This window comes from Labrus bergylta, chromosome 4, assembly GCF_963930695.1.
Source record: "Labrus bergylta chromosome 4, fLabBer1.1, whole genome shotgun sequence".
Classification (NCBI taxonomy): domain Eukaryota; kingdom Metazoa; phylum Chordata; class Actinopteri; order Labriformes; family Labridae; genus Labrus; species Labrus bergylta.
This window is the reverse complement of record NC_089198.1, coordinates 32,976,628-32,997,499: the sequence shown is the minus strand read 5'-3', so window position 1 is coordinate 32,997,499 and position 20,872 is coordinate 32,976,628. Positions and strand designations below refer to the sequence as shown.

The 20,872-nt window shown below is 43.0% G+C and overlaps 2 protein-coding genes across 2 annotated transcripts; both read left to right on the top strand.

The window, feature by feature from the left end:
• The first annotated feature begins 997 nt into the window (after positions 1-997).
• Positions 998-10,119, top strand: c4h5orf22 (chromosome 4 C5orf22 homolog). The gene is made up of 10 exons (XM_020651774.3): positions 998-1,260; positions 1,344-1,489; positions 2,838-2,987; positions 4,871-5,004; positions 5,393-5,688; positions 7,565-7,627; positions 8,477-8,598; positions 9,066-9,132; positions 9,218-9,357; positions 9,540-10,119. The coding sequence occupies exons 1-10, from the start codon at positions 1,192-1,194 to the stop codon at positions 9,694-9,696; spliced, it is 1,344 nt and encodes a 447-aa protein (XP_020507430.1). The 5' UTR covers positions 998-1,191; the 3' UTR covers positions 9,697-10,119.
• Positions 10,120-12,324: 2,205 nt separating this feature from the next.
• On the top strand, positions 12,325-20,085 carry LOC109997347 (uncharacterized). The gene is made up of 7 exons (XM_020651787.3): positions 12,325-12,508; positions 14,704-14,848; positions 14,923-15,018; positions 15,203-15,347; positions 17,978-18,123; positions 18,485-18,624; positions 19,668-20,085. Exons 1-7 carry the CDS (start codon positions 12,409-12,411, stop codon positions 19,814-19,816), a joined length of 921 nt encoding a protein of 306 aa, XP_020507443.1. The 5' UTR covers positions 12,325-12,408; the 3' UTR covers positions 19,817-20,085.
• Positions 20,086-20,872: the final 787 nt, after the last annotated feature.

Sequence of the window (20,872 nt, the reverse complement as noted above, 5' to 3'; positions counted from 1 at the left end):
ATTTGTCTGCTGCACACATCATCATGTCTTAGTTTTGTCTTCCTGGGACATTGGCACTACTCTCTTTATAATTCCTCATGAACTGCCTTCTTATTTAAACTGTCTGTAGCTGTAACCTAAAACGTGCTCAAACTAGGATCAATATTGGAGATGCTTTTGAAAAATGGAGAGAGGTTAGAACACAGAAAGGTTTACAGACCCATGCAGAGCTGGATAAACACTGAAGCTTCAGAGTTCACCACATGGTGACCTGAGTGAGCATGGACTCTAGAGAGGAGGGGGGGGAGACAGCTCTCTACAATGTTTAGAATTTAGACTGCAGTACCCATTTTAAACACTAGGTGTCCAAGTTACACATTGCTGCTATAATTAAAACATGTGCGTGATTTCGAAATTCACACATTTCAGTAGTATCATAGGGTCATTTTCGCAAACCTGTTTTTATAAGGGGCATGCATTGGACTTAGAGCGTGCGTGCAAGTTACTAAAATGCACGTGGTGCAAGGCTACTTGTAATGTCAAAGCGTGTTCCGTAGCCTACTTGATATTTTACATGTAAATCAAGTGCTACTATTTTAGAACAAAACTATAAGAGAGAATCAAGTTGTTATTATCTTTTTTTTTCTCAGGCAAAAAGATTTGTTTGTGATTGATTTAGTCATTTACACATGTCATAAGTATTTTTGCGCACCTGTTTTATTAAAGGCATGCATTGTACAATTGATAAAACAGATACCTGTAATAGAAAGCTTGCATATGTAAAAGAAAACCAAAAAAAATCATGTCCAAGTCACCTCTGACACCGTAGGCCTATTGATATTTTACATGTTCTGGACAAGTGTAATAGACTATTTTAGAACAAAACTAATAAAGAGAATTAAGTTGTTATTATCTATTTTCATCATGCAAATTATTTTTTGCCTCCTGTTAGAAAACACCGAAAACAAGAAGACTAGGAACGTTTGTTTCTCTCTTCACTCTTGTTTCTGCCCGGACATAAAAACAAAGCTGGACTCACTTCCGGTGCCTCTGGTTGTCAGCTGTTTCTGCCGGGTGTAAAGTTACATTTCAAACTATTTCTGATTAAACATTTTTACGGTGCATGCTGGACCGGGAGCTACGATGACGTCACGTTAACGAGCCTTCAGACTGAAGCTGCGGAACATTTCGGTTCGTCGCTCTTCCGGTAAGATGAGCTGCGTGCCGCTGAAGAGACTCTACTCAGAGCTCCCGGTGTGGGTCGTGGAGGACCACCACGATGTAAGTTAACTCACAGTGTCTCTCTCAGAGTTCTACGTGTGTTCCTACAACACATTAAAGAGACGTGTCGTCACGTGTTTCAGGTGGTGTGTCACATTTATCGAGCCATCGCATCCAGACACCTCCCGCTGAAGAACATAAAGATGGTCCACCTGGACTCCCACCCAGACCTGCTCATCCCTGTCAACATGTGTGCAGACACCGTGTTTGATAAGGACAAACTCTTGAGGTAGTGTGACCCTGATGGTCTGTCACATTCAGCTCTTAAACGTTACGATCATAACAAGCTGCTTTTTCCACATGCTCTTTGCTTTAAAGTCTTAACATGTGATTTTTCAAACTTAAATGTAGAAATCAAGTATATCTTCTGAAAATAACTCTGTGAGTCATGACTGTCTACAATGGGTGTAACACCCGAGTCCCACTGTCTGTGATGTTTTCAGTTTTCAGAGTCCTATCTTCACTTTGTTTACATCGCCCGGACGGCCGGCTGACTCCTCCTCTCACGTATAAAAGGTGTTTAATTGAGGGACTAGAGAAAAGAAGAATAACATACTGTACTCACTGCTTAACTGTGTTTCTAGATCACGCTCATTTCAGGTAAATTGACATGATGACATGCAGCAGAGGGCTGAGGTCAGTTTAAACCCTCAGCTGCTCGGACGAGGACATAGCCTCCATAACTAACGCGTGACTATTAGATTTTTGTCAGACCAATTGGAGGATACCAAACCATTTAAAGCTCTAAAGGACTTGTACTCCGTGGTGGACAGTAATGAAGGATATCTGTCTCTGCTGGGATCCTCTCTGTAAAGTTGTCAGTAAAAACAAAAACATACTTTTATCATCTGTAAATTCCTCAAATGAGACATTACAGCCTTTACAGATGCCCCCTTTGTATTATCTGGAGCATCTCCAAATTGTTTTGTGCGCCCAAATCATGTAAAAAACGGGCCCAGGTTTAAAAACTCCAGGACTCCCCTTTTATTAGTGAAAGGATACCAGGACGGTGACATGTTTCTGTGCAGGGTTTAAAGACTGACCATGAGACTTTCAGACCAAAACAATGCTCTCTTCAGACACACCTCCTTCATCCGTCAGCTCCCCCACCCCTCCCCTTCCCCTTTCAGGGTTCTGAGAGGCAGCGGCAGACAAGTGAGGATAAACATCTGAAAACTAAGATTTTAAAGTAATGATATGCATCTAAAAGTTCATTTGGTTGTTCTATGTTTTACCGCTGGTTCTCCTTCACTTGCATCGAGACTCGTCATTATGCAACTTGAAACAGCGTCCCTGAGTGGGCGGGGCCATCTCTATTCCCCCCATGCAGTGGGCAGGGCTAATGGTTGGAGAGGGAGGAGTTCATGTGGGAAAAAAAAACATGAAAAAAGTTTGAGCCTCTGAGCGAAACATAAACAAGCAGGAGGAAGCCCTTTCCAAACCTGTGATCAACAAATCCACTTTATATTGAAATATTAGATTCTTGCTAAATGAATAATCAGAATGTGACATATTATTGTCTGCTGGGACAGGTGCAGTGTGTTTGACTCTTCACTGCATGTGTGTTTGTTTGTCAGTGAGTTGAGTATAGAGAACTGGATCATGCCCATGGTGTACGCTGGTCACGTGTCCTGTGTGGCCTGGCTCCATCCGTACTGGGCCCAGCAGATCAGGGAGGGGGAGCACAGGATGTCTGTGGGAAGAGACTCCTCCACCACCACCATCAGGTGAGACACTCTCACACACACACACACACACAGAACAGTCTGTAATAGACAGCGTGCCTCTACTCCCCCCCCCCCTTTAACAGGATGAAGCCAGGATATCCCCTTGAAGGCCGCTGACATACTGAGAGTCTGCACTGTAGTAGTCAGCAGCAAGAGCCTCAGTGTTGACGTAGTGGTGAGCGATATAGTGATCTTAGATCGTGAAGGATTTTAAGTTGCTGACGATCTGCCAAAGCAGGGAGATCGTAGAACCGGGCTAATGTGTTTATTCTATCATGCTGCAGTTTATGCTCCGACACAGACATGTCTCCCCCGCAGCGGAGAAAACAAACAACTCCATCTCGGTTATATGCAACTGTTCTGATATTTTTCCAAACCGACACGGCGTGAGCAACAGTTAACTTATCTGCATAGTTTGACCAGTTAAGTTTACATCTCGGAGAGCGACACAACGAACTCTAAACGAGCCGGAGAGACGTTAACAGTCTGCAGAGAGTCAGACAGAGAGGAGCTCAGACAGACAGTGAGTGGAGATATAACCCCGGTGTTTCAAATGTTGCTGTCGGTGTTTTCTGCTCTCTCTCAGTTTTTAAAAGTTAATTATCAAGCTTCTCCACCCGAAGCTCGCCTGTTGTGATAACGGAAGTTATAGGGATTACACTAAATGACGTTACAAAGCAGCAGGCAGGTGAGAGTGAGTAACCATGGTGACTGTCAATCAACAATGTCCCGCCCCCTCTGTGAATTAAACTCTTCTGTCAGTAAAACTTACTTTGATCATGTGTCACAGAATGAACACATTCTGTATTATGTTTGATTATATATAAACAAAACTAAAGTTAGTCCAATGATGTCATAAAAAAACAAAGCCTATAAACAAAGGCTGCAGAGCCTCTATGAAGCTCCAGCTGTAGGAACTCTGCAGGGCTAAAATACAGGAACTTGAAGTCTACATGTTTTTAAATGAATGCATCACTGCGTGAAAATGTTCCTGATGAACACAAAAAGAGGACACATAACTAAATCATCATTTCAAAGTGGTGAGGAAAACCTTCAAATTGTTCATAAATATTGATCAAATTGAGGGAAAGACATTTCTGTTGCTAAAGATGTTCTGGGTGAGAGACCTCCAGACCTCCAAAAAGATGTTTTTCAAATTGACTAAACTTATCAGCTCAGTTTTTGTGCATTTAAAAACATTATACAGGGAAATAAGTTTGGTTGAACTGGTCAGTAACTTGCAAAATAGTCTTAAGATCAGTAAAAATCGTGATAAAATAATGATTTTTTCCATATCGCCCACCTCTATATCAGAATCAGAATCAGAATCGGGGTTTATTGCCAAGTACATTTACACATACAAGGAATTTGACTTGGTGTATTGGTGCTAAACAATTAACAGGGAAATAAAGCAGAACTAGCAACAACTTAAATAATACAGTATAAGAAGATATATTGATGTCACGCTGCTTTTGCTAACAAAACACACAATTAACTTCTTGATTTAAAAGGCAAAAATCCCTCAGGTGTGTCCAGTTTCACAGCGGGACAGATTCTTGCATGGATTTCAAGCAGACACACTCGGGAATGAAGGATTCTTGTTGGTGTATTTGACTCTGCTGATTGAGTTCACAGAGTGTTACTAAAGCCACATTTCTCAACGGAGCTGCCCATCGTTGAACTCTTTGTGCTTATAATAATCCCTTATTAATTTTTAGTTTTCATATCCTGAGTGTGGAAACTGGGAGGTTGTTCTCATTCCTTCTCTCTGGTTTCACATACACTCCCATAAAGAGACGGTAACCATCGAGCTGTCTTTGAAACACCGCTCTTTATCAGTCGTGACCTCTCAGTGAGTATTTGCCCTGTGCTTTGTCTTGCAGGGTGACGAGCGTTGATCACTACTTCCTGAGTGATGGTCTGTACGTGTGTGAGGAGCAGCTGGAGAACTCCAAACCTCTCCGACTGGACGTGGTCAAAGTGAACCCCGTCAGACCAGGTCACAGGTCTGTTACAGGTGTGTGGTGAAGGAAGGAGACGGAGAGGCAGATTTTATAAACAACACACAGGAAACATTTCGTTCTTTAGTTGAGCTCTGCTGTGGGAATGTGCACACGCATTAGGGTGCCTATTAATGACCACTGAGTTCAGTCCCTGAAAGGTTTAAAAGTCCAATCAGTAAGATGTGTAGAGAGTGAAATGATAAAGTGATCTTACTATATGATCATAAAGGAAACATGCTCTGTTGAAGTGCTGGCTTCTCTGACAACAATGCAGCAGCCAGTATGTCCTCCTTCTAACTTTAGATTCTGCTCCTGAATGGACTCATAGTACTCGTATTGGATAACGTTCATGTACAGATTTCTACATTTCTATGGGTCACGCTGTTGTCTCTGATGTTCCAGGACAGAAAGACGTGGACTCACAGAGACGGTTTGTGAAGAGACAGAAAACAGACGGCGAGGAGGCTGGCTGCTCTGAGTCTCTCCTCACATGTACTGACACACTGCAGCCAGCAGGGGGCAGCACTGAGACGGGCCTGGGTGCTGAGGATGAAGATGATGAAGATGATGAAGAAGGATCTACTGGTTATGTTGTGAAGAGAATATCTACAATACTGAGTGAGACTGAGCCCTACATCCTGGACATCGACTTGGATTTCTTCTCCTGTAAGAACCCCTTCAAAGAGTTATACACACAGGTAAGTCCTCACACACACACACACACACACCTGGTGTACTCACACAGGTACATCTCTATTACACACCTTTACTACACACAGGTGCATAGTAGAGACTCAGGTAACTAATAATTACTACATAAATGATGGTTACCAAACAGGACGATACGACCTCAGTTCCTATAATGTAAATAAAAACAATGTGATGATTTGATGATGATGTAACCCCATATTTAATTGAAGCTGAGAGATTTCATGGTTTCTGGATAAGATCGGCACATTGAAGGAGAAAGTGAGGACAGTGGCAACAAAAGAAACAAAAAACACCACCCGACAGTTCATGAGGTCAACTTGCAACTTGATTGGGTAAGAGAATCTCAAAGAGGCGGAGTCTATCGGAGGGGGTTACCACTCTGTGAAAGACTTTGCTGGAAAATAGTGCAACACTTTAAGAATAACGTTTATTTACAGGTCCAATCAGTGAGATGTGTAGAGAGTGAAATGATAAAGTGAGCTTACTACATGATCAGACATTAAGGAAACATGCTCTCGGAGTGAAAAATTCGGCTGTCGTGTTCACATATACAGCTCCTCCTGGAAATCTCCGGAGTTTATCAGGAGATTTCAGCATGTGTGAAAAAGGGTTTATGATGTTGGGCCTGTGATGTTCAAGCCCTCAGACAGCCCTGCTTTACAAACAGATTCTGAAGTGGACATCACCCGCATGCAGTCCCGACTTGTAGACCGTGGAACATTGTTGAAGCCTCATGAAGAGTAAAATAAGACAAAGGAGACTCCACACCGCTGAACAGCTGAAATCCAACATCAAGGAAAAACAGGACACATGTCCTGATCTCCACGATCTCCTCATCTCCCAAAACGCCCACAGAGTTGTTAGAGGTGACATTAAACATGACTCTGTCCCGACTTTTTGGAAACATGTTGCTGACATTCATTTAAAATGTGCACACACATCATTATTATTTTGATGAACATTTTGAAAATCGTCCTGACGTTTTAGGAGTCAGGTTTGATCGTCTCGTCTGCAGCGTCTTTGTACACGTGAGTCTGTAATCAAAATTAAGCTGACTTTTTTTAATAATAAAACTCACCGTATAGAGGAAGAGGAAATGATTCATTGGACTGGAGTTTGAAATGATCCCTTCCTGTTTTAACAGGAAGTCTATCACATCCACATTGTTCAGACTCTGTGGAGCTCTTAAATACGTCTAAAAACAAAACGTGGAAAAACCTGTTTCAGCCTCTAAGCCATGGGCTGCTCTCCCACTTTCTCTTTTTCTCCATTATAGACAGAAACTGCTTTGATCTAATGAAGGAAATGTGATGAAATTGTAGCCGGCCATATTTTCACCCTTTGTTGTGAAAACAAAAGGCAGATGGACAAATAGATGATAAACCTTCAGCATCAGAAATAAATAAAAAAGATGGATGCTTCATCTCGAGCAGTGAGGGAAGGTCTTCTGTGACAGTTAACCAAATAATAAAACATGAAAAACACAAGACAAACAAATTAAGGAGAAAAGAAGTGGGTGCTCAGTTGGGGGGAGTGTTAAGTGAGACTGATTTAAAGAGTTTAAATATATATATTTTGAACTTTATAGGATACAAGGTATTCTTCAGGAAAAAGACATTTCCCACCTTTGTCCTCCTCCAGCATGGACTCCTCTGTCCACCATCGTCCTCTCTGTCATCTCTCACTGTGCCACTTCAGAGCAGGTTTTACAATTTCTGGTTTAAAAAAATGACCACAGCCTCCAAACATGGGGTGTGACCTAACCACTAGGCCGTCAGCACCCCCCCCCCCCCCCCATCTGTTTTATTTATTTTTTTGGTCCTCGTTGATCTGACCTCAGCTGCATGTTGTCTCTGTGTGCAGGAGGAGTACGACATCCTGAAAGAGCTCTTTAGCTTCAGAGGACCTGGACCTGATGCCAGTCAGGTCAGACACTTTCCTTTTATATCACCCAAACATTCAAACACTGCTCTATAAACAGAGAGACCACATGTTGTTTGCATTCACTTGGAACAGTTCCAGTTCTTAGAAACCGGTTCAGAGTAAAGTTTAGAGCTCCGACTTAAAGAGTAAACACTCTACCAGCACGTGAGGAACCAGGAGGGACAGACCTGTGTGAATAAAGGAACAAACAGGAACAAGATGTCGGAGCGAGGAGGCTGCACCAGAGCTGTGAGGGGGTTCAGGGCCTTGCTCAAGGTCACCTCAGCAGTCCTCAGGAAGTGACCTCACCTGACACCTCTCCAGTTACCACCGGTGATGTTAATCTCTAGAAACAGATATCTGCACTTGACCCAAAAAAGTCTCCTAGAAATAGTTTGTGGACTTGTCTATGAGGCAGGTTGTCTGTCCTCAGATATTCAGATATCTTCACCTGAGCAGCCCTGAAATGGCATGTGAAGGAGACGCTCCAAAACTCTGAACTATGCAAAGTATTCTTGAAAGATAAGTCCATATCTGTTAGATCTTAAAGTCTGATGAATAAAATACAACTTCATCAATCAGAGAGGAAATCATTACACACCTTTATGTAGTCACTAAGACTGTGTGTGTGTGTGTGTGTGTGTGTGTGTGTGTGTGTGTGTGTGTGTGTGTGTGTGTGTGTGTGTGTGTGTGTGTGTGTGTGTGTGTGTGTGTGTGTGTGTGTGTGTGTGTGTGTGTGTGTGTGTGTGTGTGTGTGTGTGTGTGTGTGTGTGTGTGTGTGTGTGTGTGTGTGTGTGTGTGTGTGTGTGTGTGTGTGTGTGTGTGTGTGTGTGTGTGTGTGTGTGTGTTCAGGAGGAGCTGGAGGAGTGTGTGGATCATCGTGTCCATCAGTTAGAGGACCTGGAGGCAGCGTTTGCTGATCTGCTGGAGGATGACGGAGAGGAGACGGTGACGCGCTGGGCGGGTAACCCCGGGTAACGTTTCTCTCACTCTGAGCAACACGCTGCCACCGTGTTAGAGATTTTACAGGTTGTTATTTTATGTTGTAGATACATCATTATTTTCTTTTGGGGCGTTTTATGCCTTCACTTCATAAACTACAGAGAGAGAGAGAGACTTGAACCGACCGCCAACCACTAGGTCACCAGTGCCTCTTTAATTCTGTATCTTATATTGTATTTATATCTGCTGGTTGTGTGTCAGTAAGTGTCTCACTCTGTGAGATGGCGGCTGTGGCTTTGGGTGGTCAGTCGTCTCTCAACCGGATGGTCGAGGGTTCGATCCCCAGCTCCTGCAGCCACATGTCCGCTGTGTCCTTGGACAAGACTCTTAACCCTAAGTTGCTCCCGCTGCTTGGCCTGTGGTGTATGAATGGTCCCGCCTCATGGTCACTTCCAGACGTTATATATCTAACACTGTGTTTCCTCTCATGTGTTTCCAGTATGGCTTCATTAGCTCAACTGGTTTCCAGTCTGAAGTCTCGAAACGTCAGCCCCGACTATGAAATGGTAAGACGTCTGTGTTTTAATATGTCAACATGGCGCTGGTCGTGTTGAGAGCATGCGGCGCTGAGATGTTCTGGTCTGTCTTCAGGTCCATCAGGCCGGTCTCACCTGTGACTCCGTGGAGCTGCCTCACCACGTCAGCTCTGAGGACGAGATCCACAGACTGGTCTCTGCTGTGCAGCTCATTCTGAAGGATCTGCCCAAACCTACGCTGGTTACCATGTCCAGGTGAGACCCACAGAGTCTAACACAGACCCACATAGTCTTAACACAGGCCCACAGGACCTGGTACTGATCCTATAGACAACAGTTCATCAAACTGGGACCTGGTACTGATTCTGGCTAACTGGTCATCTACTAATTGAGGATGTTTGTAATGCCAAAATATTTTGTTGTTTCTGTGTTTCCAGGTCCAGTCTGGATGAGTACTGCCCTCTAGAGCAGGTGGACTCAGTCCAGAGCCGAGTACTGGCTGTGCTGGAGAGTCTGTATGGACCTCTGGACCTGCACAAAGACTATGAACACAACAGCACAGAGACTGGAGCCTGCCAGCCTCAGGCCTCCTAACACACACACACACACACACACACACACACACACACACACACACACACACACACACAAACTCTCACACAAACACATATACACACGCACGCACACTTACACACACGCATACACTCTCTCACACATACACACACACACACACATACACTCTCTCACACATACACACACACACACATACACTCTCTCACACATACACACACACACACACCTACAGGAGAACACATCAGATGTTGCTCCCACAAAGCTTGAGGAAAATGAAAACCACATGTGGGACAGACGGAGCTTCTTTAAGGCGTGTTTCCATGGAGGCGCAGGACTCTAAACATGCACTTAAGAAAGCAGCGCACTGAGAGATTACAGGTTTACACATTTCAGACTTGACTACGAGTGGAGATCGAGTTTTAATAAACGCTGTTTGAAAACCCAGTGAAGGCAGAGTTTTTCTAAGACTGTCCCGTCCCAGAAATGTATCCAGATTTGTCTTTATTACTCATCTTGGTTTATTTAATTATAACGTGAGTTCCTGTGTTTGTTTCTCGTCCTGATTTAACCTCCTCTAAACCAGCAGCAGATGTCTGCGTCCCAAGTAGAGAAGTTTCTCATTCCTCAGCTGTTTTTAATATCTGAGACCACAACATTCTGTAGCAACACAGAGAACCACAGCCTCACTGCAGGAGACGGGGAAAATGGAGGATTGTTTTGTGAAAACTTCTTAGGAGGGTTTTTTTAATGGTTACCCACTGATTTTTGAAGTTAAAGTTAAGAAGATGCAGAAGCTAAAGGTTACATATCCTCCTCCTCTTCAATAAGTCTCAGAGCTCCTCAAAACATGTGTGTGAAGTTTCTTGGTCTAAATCCACTCTGATCCTGCATGTCTATAAACCCCTCTATTTCAGCCCTGCTCAGAACAGGCTGTTTCTGTGTCTGTACCTTTAAATATGTAAATGAGCTGTGTCTGACCACACCCCCTCTCTGGAAGGACTTGGTGTACTCAGGTTTTCTCGCTCAATGTCCTATTGTTTAAGGTGAGAAGGCAGACTCACCCACAGCTAGGTGAGGGGCTACTACCCTTTGTGATGTCATGAAGGGAAAATTTCCAAACGGCCTGTTTGAGCACACATTTTCTGAAAAGTGGAGCAGGCAGAAGACAGAGAGGATGGACTTTTCTCATTGGGGGGTTGTAGACAGACTAGAGACACATATTAGAGAAACATGGTGAAGTGGATTTTAAATGCTCTTTCAATCATTATTCTTTCTCTCCAGCTTGATCTGTTTTTTCTATGAATTCCAGGATTCTAAAGTTTTAAAAATCTGTTTCTCAAATAAAGTACAAGAAACAATTCAACCAACCGACCGAGGTGTCGCCTGAAATGAACTTCATCATCTTTATTATTCCTGATGATACACGTGATGACTTCTGCAGCTTTTCACCGACAGGGTAACAAAAGAGAACACGTGTCAGCTAAGAGCTAGTACAACATCTCAGCGTCAGCAGTTTCTCATCAACACCACTTCCTTTAAAGACGATTCATTGATCATCACTGAGGCATCAGGGTGTCCCAGTTTTCTGTTCTTGGATAGTTTTGGATACTTAGTCTTTTCAAATAAAACCATCTTTATTTGAATTATTAATAGAATCAAAAAGAAATCCTGCAGATCTTAAGTGATACATTTTTTACCAATGGCTGAGCAAAAAGTGAGAGCAGTGAATAATTCACACAAATATGATGGCAACTTTCCCAATGTTTGTTTTTTGCAATCTGTGCAGCGAGTTAGCCTGCGTTTTGAGTTTGTGATGAAAAGCGAGGAATTACCATAATTAGTAACATTATTGTTAGATTTGTAGTCATATCATATCTAAGAATTAAATTCCAGTATTGACACAACCCTATGAAGACATATACAGAGTATCAGTATAGAAGCAGTGTAATGGGACTCTTCTAGGTTATGACAGGACATACTGTATGTTGGGAGGGTGACATTGTGTCAGAAACTAGATAAAGCAGTCCATTTACTGTTAAACATATTGAAAGAGGTATGGTGCACACGGGGGTCTGATTTTTTCATTTGGACTCACCTGTCTCAGGTGGACCTGGACTCACCTGTCTCAGGTGGACCTGGACTCAACTGTCTCAGGTAGACCTGGACTCACCTGTCTCAGGTGGACCTGGACTCAACTGTCTCAGGTAGACCTGGACTCACCTGTCTCAGGTGGACCTGGACTCACCTAAATGGATTGGCACAGCTGATTCTCAAGTTTGGACAACACTGGATTCAAAGACGTTTCTAAATAAGGTCGTCTTCCCTTAAATTTGGTTTATATTTTTGACCAGAGCCCCTGAAGTCCCAAAAAGAAAAAGAAAAAAAAGAAAAAAAAAACTCTTGTGCGCACAATATAGTTAAACTGTTGATGATATAATTATTGATAATAACTTAAGATCTTTTTTATTTTTTTATTTTTTTTTACTTTTTGTTATTTCAGGGGCTCTGTTTTTTTGCAATATGATTTAAAATTATTTGCAAGGCATCCCCATTTCTATTCTTTTCACAGTGTGATGGTCTGTGGGGCTCTGGGCGTTAACGTAGAGCACGTGAACGCATCACTCGGTCAACGTGTTTGTGTCTCCGCCCTTACTGAGACAGTCCAGAGCTTCAGCACACACACACACACTGAGTGAGTTAGTGAGCAGGAAGACCACCTTTAGATCTGCTGAAATGAGGGAGAACAGTGTACCCCGGATTGTCCTCATCATCTTGTGTACGCTGGTGTTTATTGCGGTGTTGGTTGTGAACGCTTTGGCTGGAGCGGGAAAAGGTGAGTTCACGGCACTCACACACCACTGGGTTTTAAGGAGACCTTTGTGACACCCTGTGTCACCCAGATGTTTAGAAACAAATGATTGTTTCTGTGGCAAGAAACAAAAACGTTGTTTGTGTCCCGTTGAATGTTTCCCTCTCAACTTACACAACCGTGTTTTGAACTGGTTACGAAACAGCTTTAATGGGAGACTCCCAGTTAATGATGTGCTGCGGGTGACGCTTCATGTCGCTGTTACACAAAACAACGAGGACGTGTAACCATCAGCAGGCATCTATTGTTTGTTTGTTTGTTTGTTTGTTTGTTACATAAGGAAACTAAAGAAGAAACAGGAAGGAGAGGAATAGTACGGAAGCCCAAAGCTGACATGTCAATACATTTAATTTAATGATGATCATGATATAATGAGTGAATTTCATTTGTGTCCTCGAGTTCAACTATGCTGGTTTTTCTATGACGACGACTTTATTTGGTACTTTTTGGTATTCTATTTTATTCTATATTCTATTTCTATATCTCCTACTTCTATATCATGTTTAAGAACAACTGTAACGACCGAATTCTCCCCCCGGGAGGTAGGCAACAGCTTGGGGCCAGTTGGGGGGGGGCCCAGCAGTGGCTCAAAATGTGCAAATTTTGCAATGACAGTAGGAAACCTCCCTAAGCGGGCCCCATCTGACAGCTCTCACTCATATAATAGTTGATTGAATGATTTTTGTCTAGCCCTAAATATGGGGGAAAGATGTCTGCTGAGTTATTTTGTTGGTGAAGCATTATTTGTAACATGGAGGGCCCCCTGTGGATCTCTGTCTTGGGCCCAAACAGACTCCAGAGTCGCCACTGGGGATAAAAAAAAAAAAGTATCTGATACTGATTTCAGCCCCTTTCTTGAGACCTGGAGGAATTCTTTTGTTGCCACAGGAAACCATATGGATTGTGGATATGGAGATAAATAAGTGGAGCTCTGGAGAAACGGAAATGTAGTAAAATAACATGCATGGATGAATGTCCTCTCAGGGCCTCCGTAGAATAGAGACTCACCCCTCTACATTTATTTAGCAAAAAGGAAAACCTGTTTGTTCTGACGTTGGAGTAATCCTCCTCACACCGTTAACAGAGCGCCAACATCTGTCAACAGAATGTATTAGAGTTTTTATTTTCAGGATTTGACAGCAAACTGAAAAATAAAACGACTTAAATAACTTTAATGGGAGTGTCTGCGGTGTCTCCAAGAGGAGGATGAGGAGATATGGAGACCGTCCTTCATCTCTGGGTGTGGCATAAACATGGAGCCATAACAGCTCCCGGGGTGATGAGAAACTTTCCTTTCTGAGCCTCCAGTGATGACTCACAGTCACATGACTTCCCTTTTTTAGTACCACTGTTTTAGACCAGACCAACAGGATTCAGAGTGGTGGGAACAGTGTGTGTGTGTGTTTAAGAGTTTTTCCTTTTACTGCTTCCACTTGAGTCCATTTTGAAGCTCTGACACTGAGTTAGTCCGTGGTTATGAAACAGACTGTCGTTAATATCCATCCCTCTATTTGACCTTAAAACATAAAAATAAGAGCATCAGAGAGAAGATTGACTTTTTCTTCATAGGACTGAAGCTGCTGCTGTCAGGTAGGTGTCAGCAGAGGTGATACCTGCACACTGCCTAAACATCTGGGTTTAAGATACCTGCACACTGCCTAAACATCTGGGTTTAAGATACCTGCACACTGCCTAAACATCTGAGTTTAAGATACCTGCACACTGCCTAAACATCTGGGTTTAAGATACCTGCACACTGCCTAAACATCTGAGTTTAGTTTCAACACGGCAAAGATTCACTCTGAGTCAAACATTCAAGTGTTTCAAGAAAGCAGAATAAGATTTTTTGTTTTTACAAAACATGTAGGAGATCAAAGAGCCCATATTAAACCCTTTTTGGGGTTCATATATTTAATCTATGTACCTACTTTTGTATGTTCACAATAGATAAAGTCTGAAAAAAAGTGTCTGTTTTCATGTACTGCTCCTCCTTGCTCCCTCTACGCTCTGAGTAAGGAAAGATTTCTGTTTGTCTAAAGCACATTTTGCAGTGACAGGAAGTCCTAAGTCTCAGACCCTGGACCTCCACAGATCCCTGACCTCCACTCTGAACCTTTAGGATGAATAACGACTGTGATTGTGTCCACTCTGTCTTCCAGGTCCCTTCCACTCCACTACAGGAAATGTGTCGGCTCGCTATGAGACCAACATCACTCCAGCCGGCTGGACCTTCTCCATCTGGGGGGTCATATACACCTGGCTCACCCTGATGGTCTTATACCTGACTTCATATGTATTCAGAGGGTGAGTTAACATGCAGACTGAGCCTGTCTTATATCTGAGCTACATGAACCTGATCTGTGTTTCTCTGTGAATAGATCCTGGGCTCAGAGCCTGCTGCCCTACGCCTTCTATTTCTGCTGGCTGTGCAACATGGTGATGAACATGATCTGGCTGGTGCTGTGGGACAGAGAGTACGTCTTCATCTTCTACTTATTACTCTTAACTCTCACACAAACAACAACAAAAACATGGTCGTATTGTAACAATAATCATAAAACAGTAAAAACAGTATTTATAGATTTCTTATCATGCTTTTGTGTGTGTGTGTGTGTGTGTGTGTGTGTGTGTGTGTGTGTGTGTGTGTGTGTGTTGCAGTGCGATGCTGGCAGCTCTGGTTGTGTTGATCTTGATCACCATCTCCAACTACTGCGCTCTGTTCTTCTGCTGCTTTGCCACCGATTACTACGGACTGTGGTTACAGACGTATCATCGCAAAGACCTGTTCTGCCTCAGAGCACTGGTAGGTCTCAGTGTGTGTGTGAGAGAGTGTGTGTGTGTGAGAGAGAGAGAGAGAGAGAGTGTGTGTGTGTGTGAGAGAGAGAGAGAGAGAGAGAGAGTGTGTGTGTGTGTGTGAGAGAGAGAGAGAGAATGTGTGTGTGAGAGTGTGAAATAAAATCATTAATATTGGTCATCACTGTAAAGAAATTAAAATCCACCCAGGGAAAGGAAGAGGTCAGTCACGTCCTTTCCCTGCCTGTTCTCCAAATCTTTCTTTCTGCTAAGATAGATGGCCAGTTTTGCTTGTCCGGATAAAAAGTGTAAAAGTTTCCATTTAAACGCGTTAATTTTTTTGTACCCTGCTCCAAAGATAAAAACTGTTTTTGACCAAGTCACATTAAAACCCATAAAAACCTTCTTTAAAACCCCAAACAGATCGCTGAGTCTGACACACTCTGAAAAGCAGTGAAAAATTGTTTCCACAGACCCACAAAAAACATTGATTAGACACAGAAAGATTACAATGACAGACAAAAGAGTTTACGGCTATTGCTTCATTTAAAATCCTCCATTGTAGATCACCAGGTCTCTTGTTCAGAGGGCTTTTATAAAAAACTCTCCACACTGGCTTGATGTGGTCAGACACTTTCAACCATTGTCTCCACTTGGTGTCCACTCTGTTTATCAATACATTCTCATTTAAAACTTTAACACACACACAAAACAATTCCTTACCTCTAACGTTATAAAAGTTCAAACATTTATCATCAGTCCCTTCTGAATGTCTTTCACTTGAAACACAAGAATTCATTGTAAGGCCTATTTCAGGAAAAGGATCACTGTCAATGGGCACTTCCTTCCTGCTACAGTAATCCTGCAGCATCTCCTTCTCTTCCCCCGTCAGTCTGAGACGCAACAGTCTGAGCACTCTGTCCACAAAACGTGCAGACTGGAGACCAAGAGCAGAGGTCACTGCTGCTGTATTGTTCAGTTCAGGTCCAGCTACGTCCACGATCTGTCTCAGTGTGGTGTTGTCAGTGGAGATGAGAGCATGCGTGAGGCCCATTAAAGATGTGATCCCCAGAGATCAGAGGCTCCTCCAGCAGCCAGTGTAGGGACAGTGTGGGCTCTAGTCTTTTCCATAAAAACAGTTTCCAGGTTTTAAAAAGGCTCTGATAAAAAGCAGGCAGGTTGCACAGATTAAAACAGTCAGTATTCATTAAAAACAGTGAGGAGTCCAGTCCTAGTCCGTTCACATTTTAAAAAATGCTGCTGGCCACTGGTCTCCAGACCACATCAGTGAGGAACTTCTGTAGAAACTGCATTCTGAAGGCAGCTACTCTGCTGGCCAGGTGGACCAGACCCTGCCCTCCTTCTTCTTTAGGTAAAAACAGCACGGCCTGTGGAACCCAATGCAGCTTGTCCCAGAAAAAAATCCAACATCACTGATTGCAGTTCTTTAAGGAGTCCAGCAGGGGGCTCTATAGATGCCATCTTGTGCCAGAGTCCACAGGAGACCAAGTTGTTTATGATGAGCACTCTTCCTCTGTACGACATTTGTGGCAGCAGCCACCTCCACTTCTCCAGCCTCCCCTTCACTTTCTCCACCACCTCTTCCCAGTTCTTCTGTACAGTGAGCTCATCCCCTAAATAAACACCAAGATACTTAAAACCATTTCTTCCCCATGTTAGTCCTGCTGGTAGCGAATGTGATTTAAAACCAACTGCTAACCCTTCACTCTTCCCCCAGTTCACTTTTGCAGATGACACTATACCAAAATCTTTCACAATGTTTTCTATTAAAAACACTTCTTTTTGATTTTTTATCATGACAATAACATCATCTGCATAGGCTGACACAATCAAAGGGTTTGAACAGTGAGGTAAAATTAACCCTTCAATGGAAGACCGTATTTTACACAACATGGGTTCAATAGAGATGGAATATAACATCCCTGAAAGAGCACAACCTTGTCTAACTTGCAATTCACGCATACGCAGAGCGCGCCGCGGTCCGTCAGCGCTACGGTTTTTCTCTGTCGGACGGCTCGCGCCCATTCACACTGGATCCGTTTCTGGGACGTCAGCGCAGTGGAGCACACTCATGACACATCACAGGAGAACTACAAGATCCAACAAAATTTTCTATTTTTACACACCCATTTTTTTTTGTATAAACAGTTTAATTTTTTCTACACTGTAGTCTCTTTTGTTTTTCTGTCTCTGAGAGTATCAGCACTCAGACGTTTCACTGTCAGTGAGATGGGGAGAGTCCTCATCAGCACTGACCTCTGATCCTGGGGTGTGTGTGTGTGTGTGTGTGTGTGTGTGTGTGTGTGTGTGTGTGTGTGTGTGTGTGTGTGTGTGTGTGTGTGTGTGTGTGTGTGTGTGTGTGTGTGTGTGTGTGTGTGTGTGTGTGTGTGTGTGTGTGTGTGTGTGTGTGTGTGTGTGTGTGTGTGTGTGTGTGTGTGTGTGTGTGTGTGTGTGTGTGTGTGTGTGTGTGTGTGTGTGTGTGTGTGTGTGTGTGTGTGTGTGTGTGTGTGTGTGTGTGTGTGTGTGTGTGTGAGACAAAGACTGTTTTCTCCTGACTCAGCAAACAGCTGCTTAATAAAGGGTTAATGATGTCATCCATGTGAACGTCTCTGTACTCAGGTCCAGAATGGTTTGGCTCTCTACACCACGTGGACCTCCATCGCCTCGCTCATTAACTTCTCATTGGTCCTTCATCTGTGGGGCGTGGACAAGAGCACGGCCGCCACCGCCTCTCTGTGCATCCTGTTTGGAGAGGTGGTGACATGGTGAGCTCTAATTGGACCAGCACAATGACACGCTCACCACATGATACTATCAGTTCTATCAGAATCAGCTTTATGGTGCGGGTGTGTGGACACAGACGAGAAGCTGGAGTCAGGTTCACTTTAAACAAGCAGCAACCTCCAGTGTTTAAACATGAAGCTAATGAGGAAGTGTAAAATCCTGCAACTCCTAGAGTGTCCACTAGAGGCTGGCTGCAGAAGCACAGAAAGTCACATACACACCCATTCAAAAAAGCCTGTTTTTACAGCAGAGATGAACATGTTTACAGAAACACACACGTGTAAAACAATCACTGTTCTCTGATTCATTTCTGACATGTTGCTGATCTTCTGATGCCTTCAGGTTCATCCTGGAACACTGGGTACTGGACCGCTGGGTGCGTTACATCCTGACCGTCTATCCCGTGGTGATTGTGGCTCTGGTCGGAAACATCCTGAAACATTTTAACCCTGACGATCCAACTCCAAACTCTGTGTTCATGGGTAAGTTTAACCACTTCATTAAGTCACACTCTGAGCCGTCTGAAATAACAGGCTGAGAGATGTTTGAGGTCTGACATATACGGGTCAATGGTCCGGGGGAGGGGGGGGGGAATTCATGCTTAGAAATGTTGTCTGATAACAAAGTGTTTTTTTTATCTTATTGTGATGTTATTTCTTGATGTGTTAATGTTTCATATCCTTGAAATCTGTACGACTCAGCTTGAATGATTTGAAGTCATAAACCATTAAAGCTGAGAGTTAAGAAAAACATAAATTAAAAAATGACAGTGTTGAATGTCATGAACTTAATGCGCCTTGTTCTTCCTGACCTTTTCAAATGTTTGTGAGATGTTCTGACTGTGTATCTTTATATGCTTCATATTGTTCAAATCTGTATTCTAAGTTATGTTAGTGCTGAATCTAATGCTCAAATGAAATGCCTCCACTGCAGCACCACTTTTTAAACCACAAATCCCATGACATCATAAACTTACTGTACATCATCATCATGACAGCAGGAAAAATGCAAACTTTAGCTTTCTCTGTCAAAAAGAATCAGATCTTTAGCTGTTTGTTTTTTATTTGACAGGATAATGCAAACAGACAACCTTTAACCTCCATTAGAACAGGATCATGAGTCCTTGGATTCTGAAAGAGACAGCATCTGAACTGAACGGTTTGAGGCAGAGGCTGAAATGAGGGATTTAACTGATGCCAGTATCAGATTAATAATGAGTCAATTTACTCCATAGGTTTCACAGACTGACAACATGAGAGGTGAACGTGAGGAGAAGATGGGATCTGTAATCTGTTACAGTTTTTATTTCTGATATAACGTCTATTATCTAAAAGAATGTATACACATCTCTCCTGTATTGGCCTGCAGGATGTTCCTTCCCCTAAATCTGTCTTTTTTCATAATAATCATGGTCGACCTTTCAGGACTCCCTGACATTACTTCTGAAACACTGAGTTTCTTTCAGTTCACCCGGCTCACACTGTCTCCTTCTGTTTCCCCTCGGGCTCGTCCTGTGTGCTGTCAGTCGTCTTGCTGGTGTTGGCATGTGTCCTGCTGCTGTTCCGACTGTGCACCGTCATCTGGAGAAACTACTGGCGGCCTCTCCACTCCCCCGGCTCTGCACGGCTCATGATATCGCCCCTCGACGGCAGCAAATTCAGGATGTTCTCCTAAACATCACCTCATGTGTCACTGCTGCCTTAAAACCAGTTTTCTTACCTTAGCTTTTTACTTTGTGGATTGAAAGTTTGTTTCTGTCGATGAAGGGTTAATTATCTGGAGAAGGACCTCAAAACTTTACTCTTCTCACCTCTTTTTGGAACTTAAACAGTTTTTAATAAAAAAGCTTTGGAAAACGTATGAATGCAACAACTTAATACCACTTAAACAATAATGAATCTATATTTGAAGTACTTTTATATAAATAAATGTTTGACATTTGATCCTTTCGGTCTGTTCTTTTTTATCCAAACGTTGTGGCTCATTCTTTAAATGTTGTGTCTGTAAAGAGATGGTACACTAAATGCTGTCAATCCATGTTTTTGGCTGTAGGTCAATGGTAGAGTTGATTGTCTCTCAACCTGAAGGTCAGGGGTTCAATCCCCAGCTCCTGCAGCCACATGTCTGATGTGTCCTTGGGCAAGACACTTAACCCCAAGTTGCTCCCACTGCTCTGTAGGCATTTGAATGTGTTTAAATCAGATTAGTTAATACTGATGGACTCTTTACTCAGCAGCCTCTACCATCAGTGTGTGAATGTGTATGAATGGATGAGTTAATACTGATGGACTCTTTACTCAGCAGCCTCTACCATCAGTGTGTGAATGTGTATGAATGGATGAGTTAATACTGATGGACTCTTTACTCAGCAGCCTCTACCATCAGTGTGTGAATGTGTATGAATGGATGAGTTACTTCTGATGGACTCTTTCCACAGCAGCCTCTACCATCAGTGTGTGAATGTGTATGAATGGATGAGTTAATACTGATGGACTCTTTACACAGCAGCCTCTACCATCAGTGTGTGAATGTGTATGAATGGATGAGTTAATACTGATGGACTCTTTACACAGCAGCCTCTACCATCAGTGTGACCTGCAGTGTTAAAGAGCTTCGAGTAGTCAGAAGTTGTTAGAGGGACTGTGTACATTAATCAACACTCAGACGGAGGTGGATTATTTTTATCAGCAGTCCCTTTGCCTGATGTTCTTGGCGTCATTTAAATATAAC

What these genes read in the sequence shown, in the direction of transcription:
- c4h5orf22 (XM_020651774.3), top strand. Translation starts at nt 1,192, where the DNA reads ATGAGCTGCGTGCCGCTGAAGAGACTCTACTCAGAGCTCCCGGTGTGG. An exon ending in GATAAGGACAAACTCTTGAG is followed by an intron (nt 1,490 to 2,837) that starts GTAGTGTGACCC and finishes TTTGTTTGTCAG; the next exon opens with TGAGTTGAGTATAGAGAACT. An exon ending in AGGTCACAGGTCTGTTACAG is followed by an intron (nt 5,005 to 5,392) that starts GTGTGTGGTGAA and finishes CTGATGTTCCAG; the next exon opens with GACAGAAAGACGTGGACTCA.
- LOC109997347 (XM_020651787.3), top strand. Translation starts at nt 12,409, where the DNA reads ATGAGGGAGAACAGTGTACCCCGGATTGTCCTCATCATCTTGTGTACG. An exon ending in TTTGGCTGGAGCGGGAAAAG is followed by an intron (nt 12,509 to 14,703) that starts GTGAGTTCACGG and finishes TCTGTCTTCCAG; the next exon opens with GTCCCTTCCACTCCACTACA. An exon ending in TTTGGAGAGGTGGTGACATG is followed by an intron (nt 18,124 to 18,484) that starts GTGAGCTCTAAT and finishes TGATGCCTTCAG; the next exon opens with GTTCATCCTGGAACACTGGG.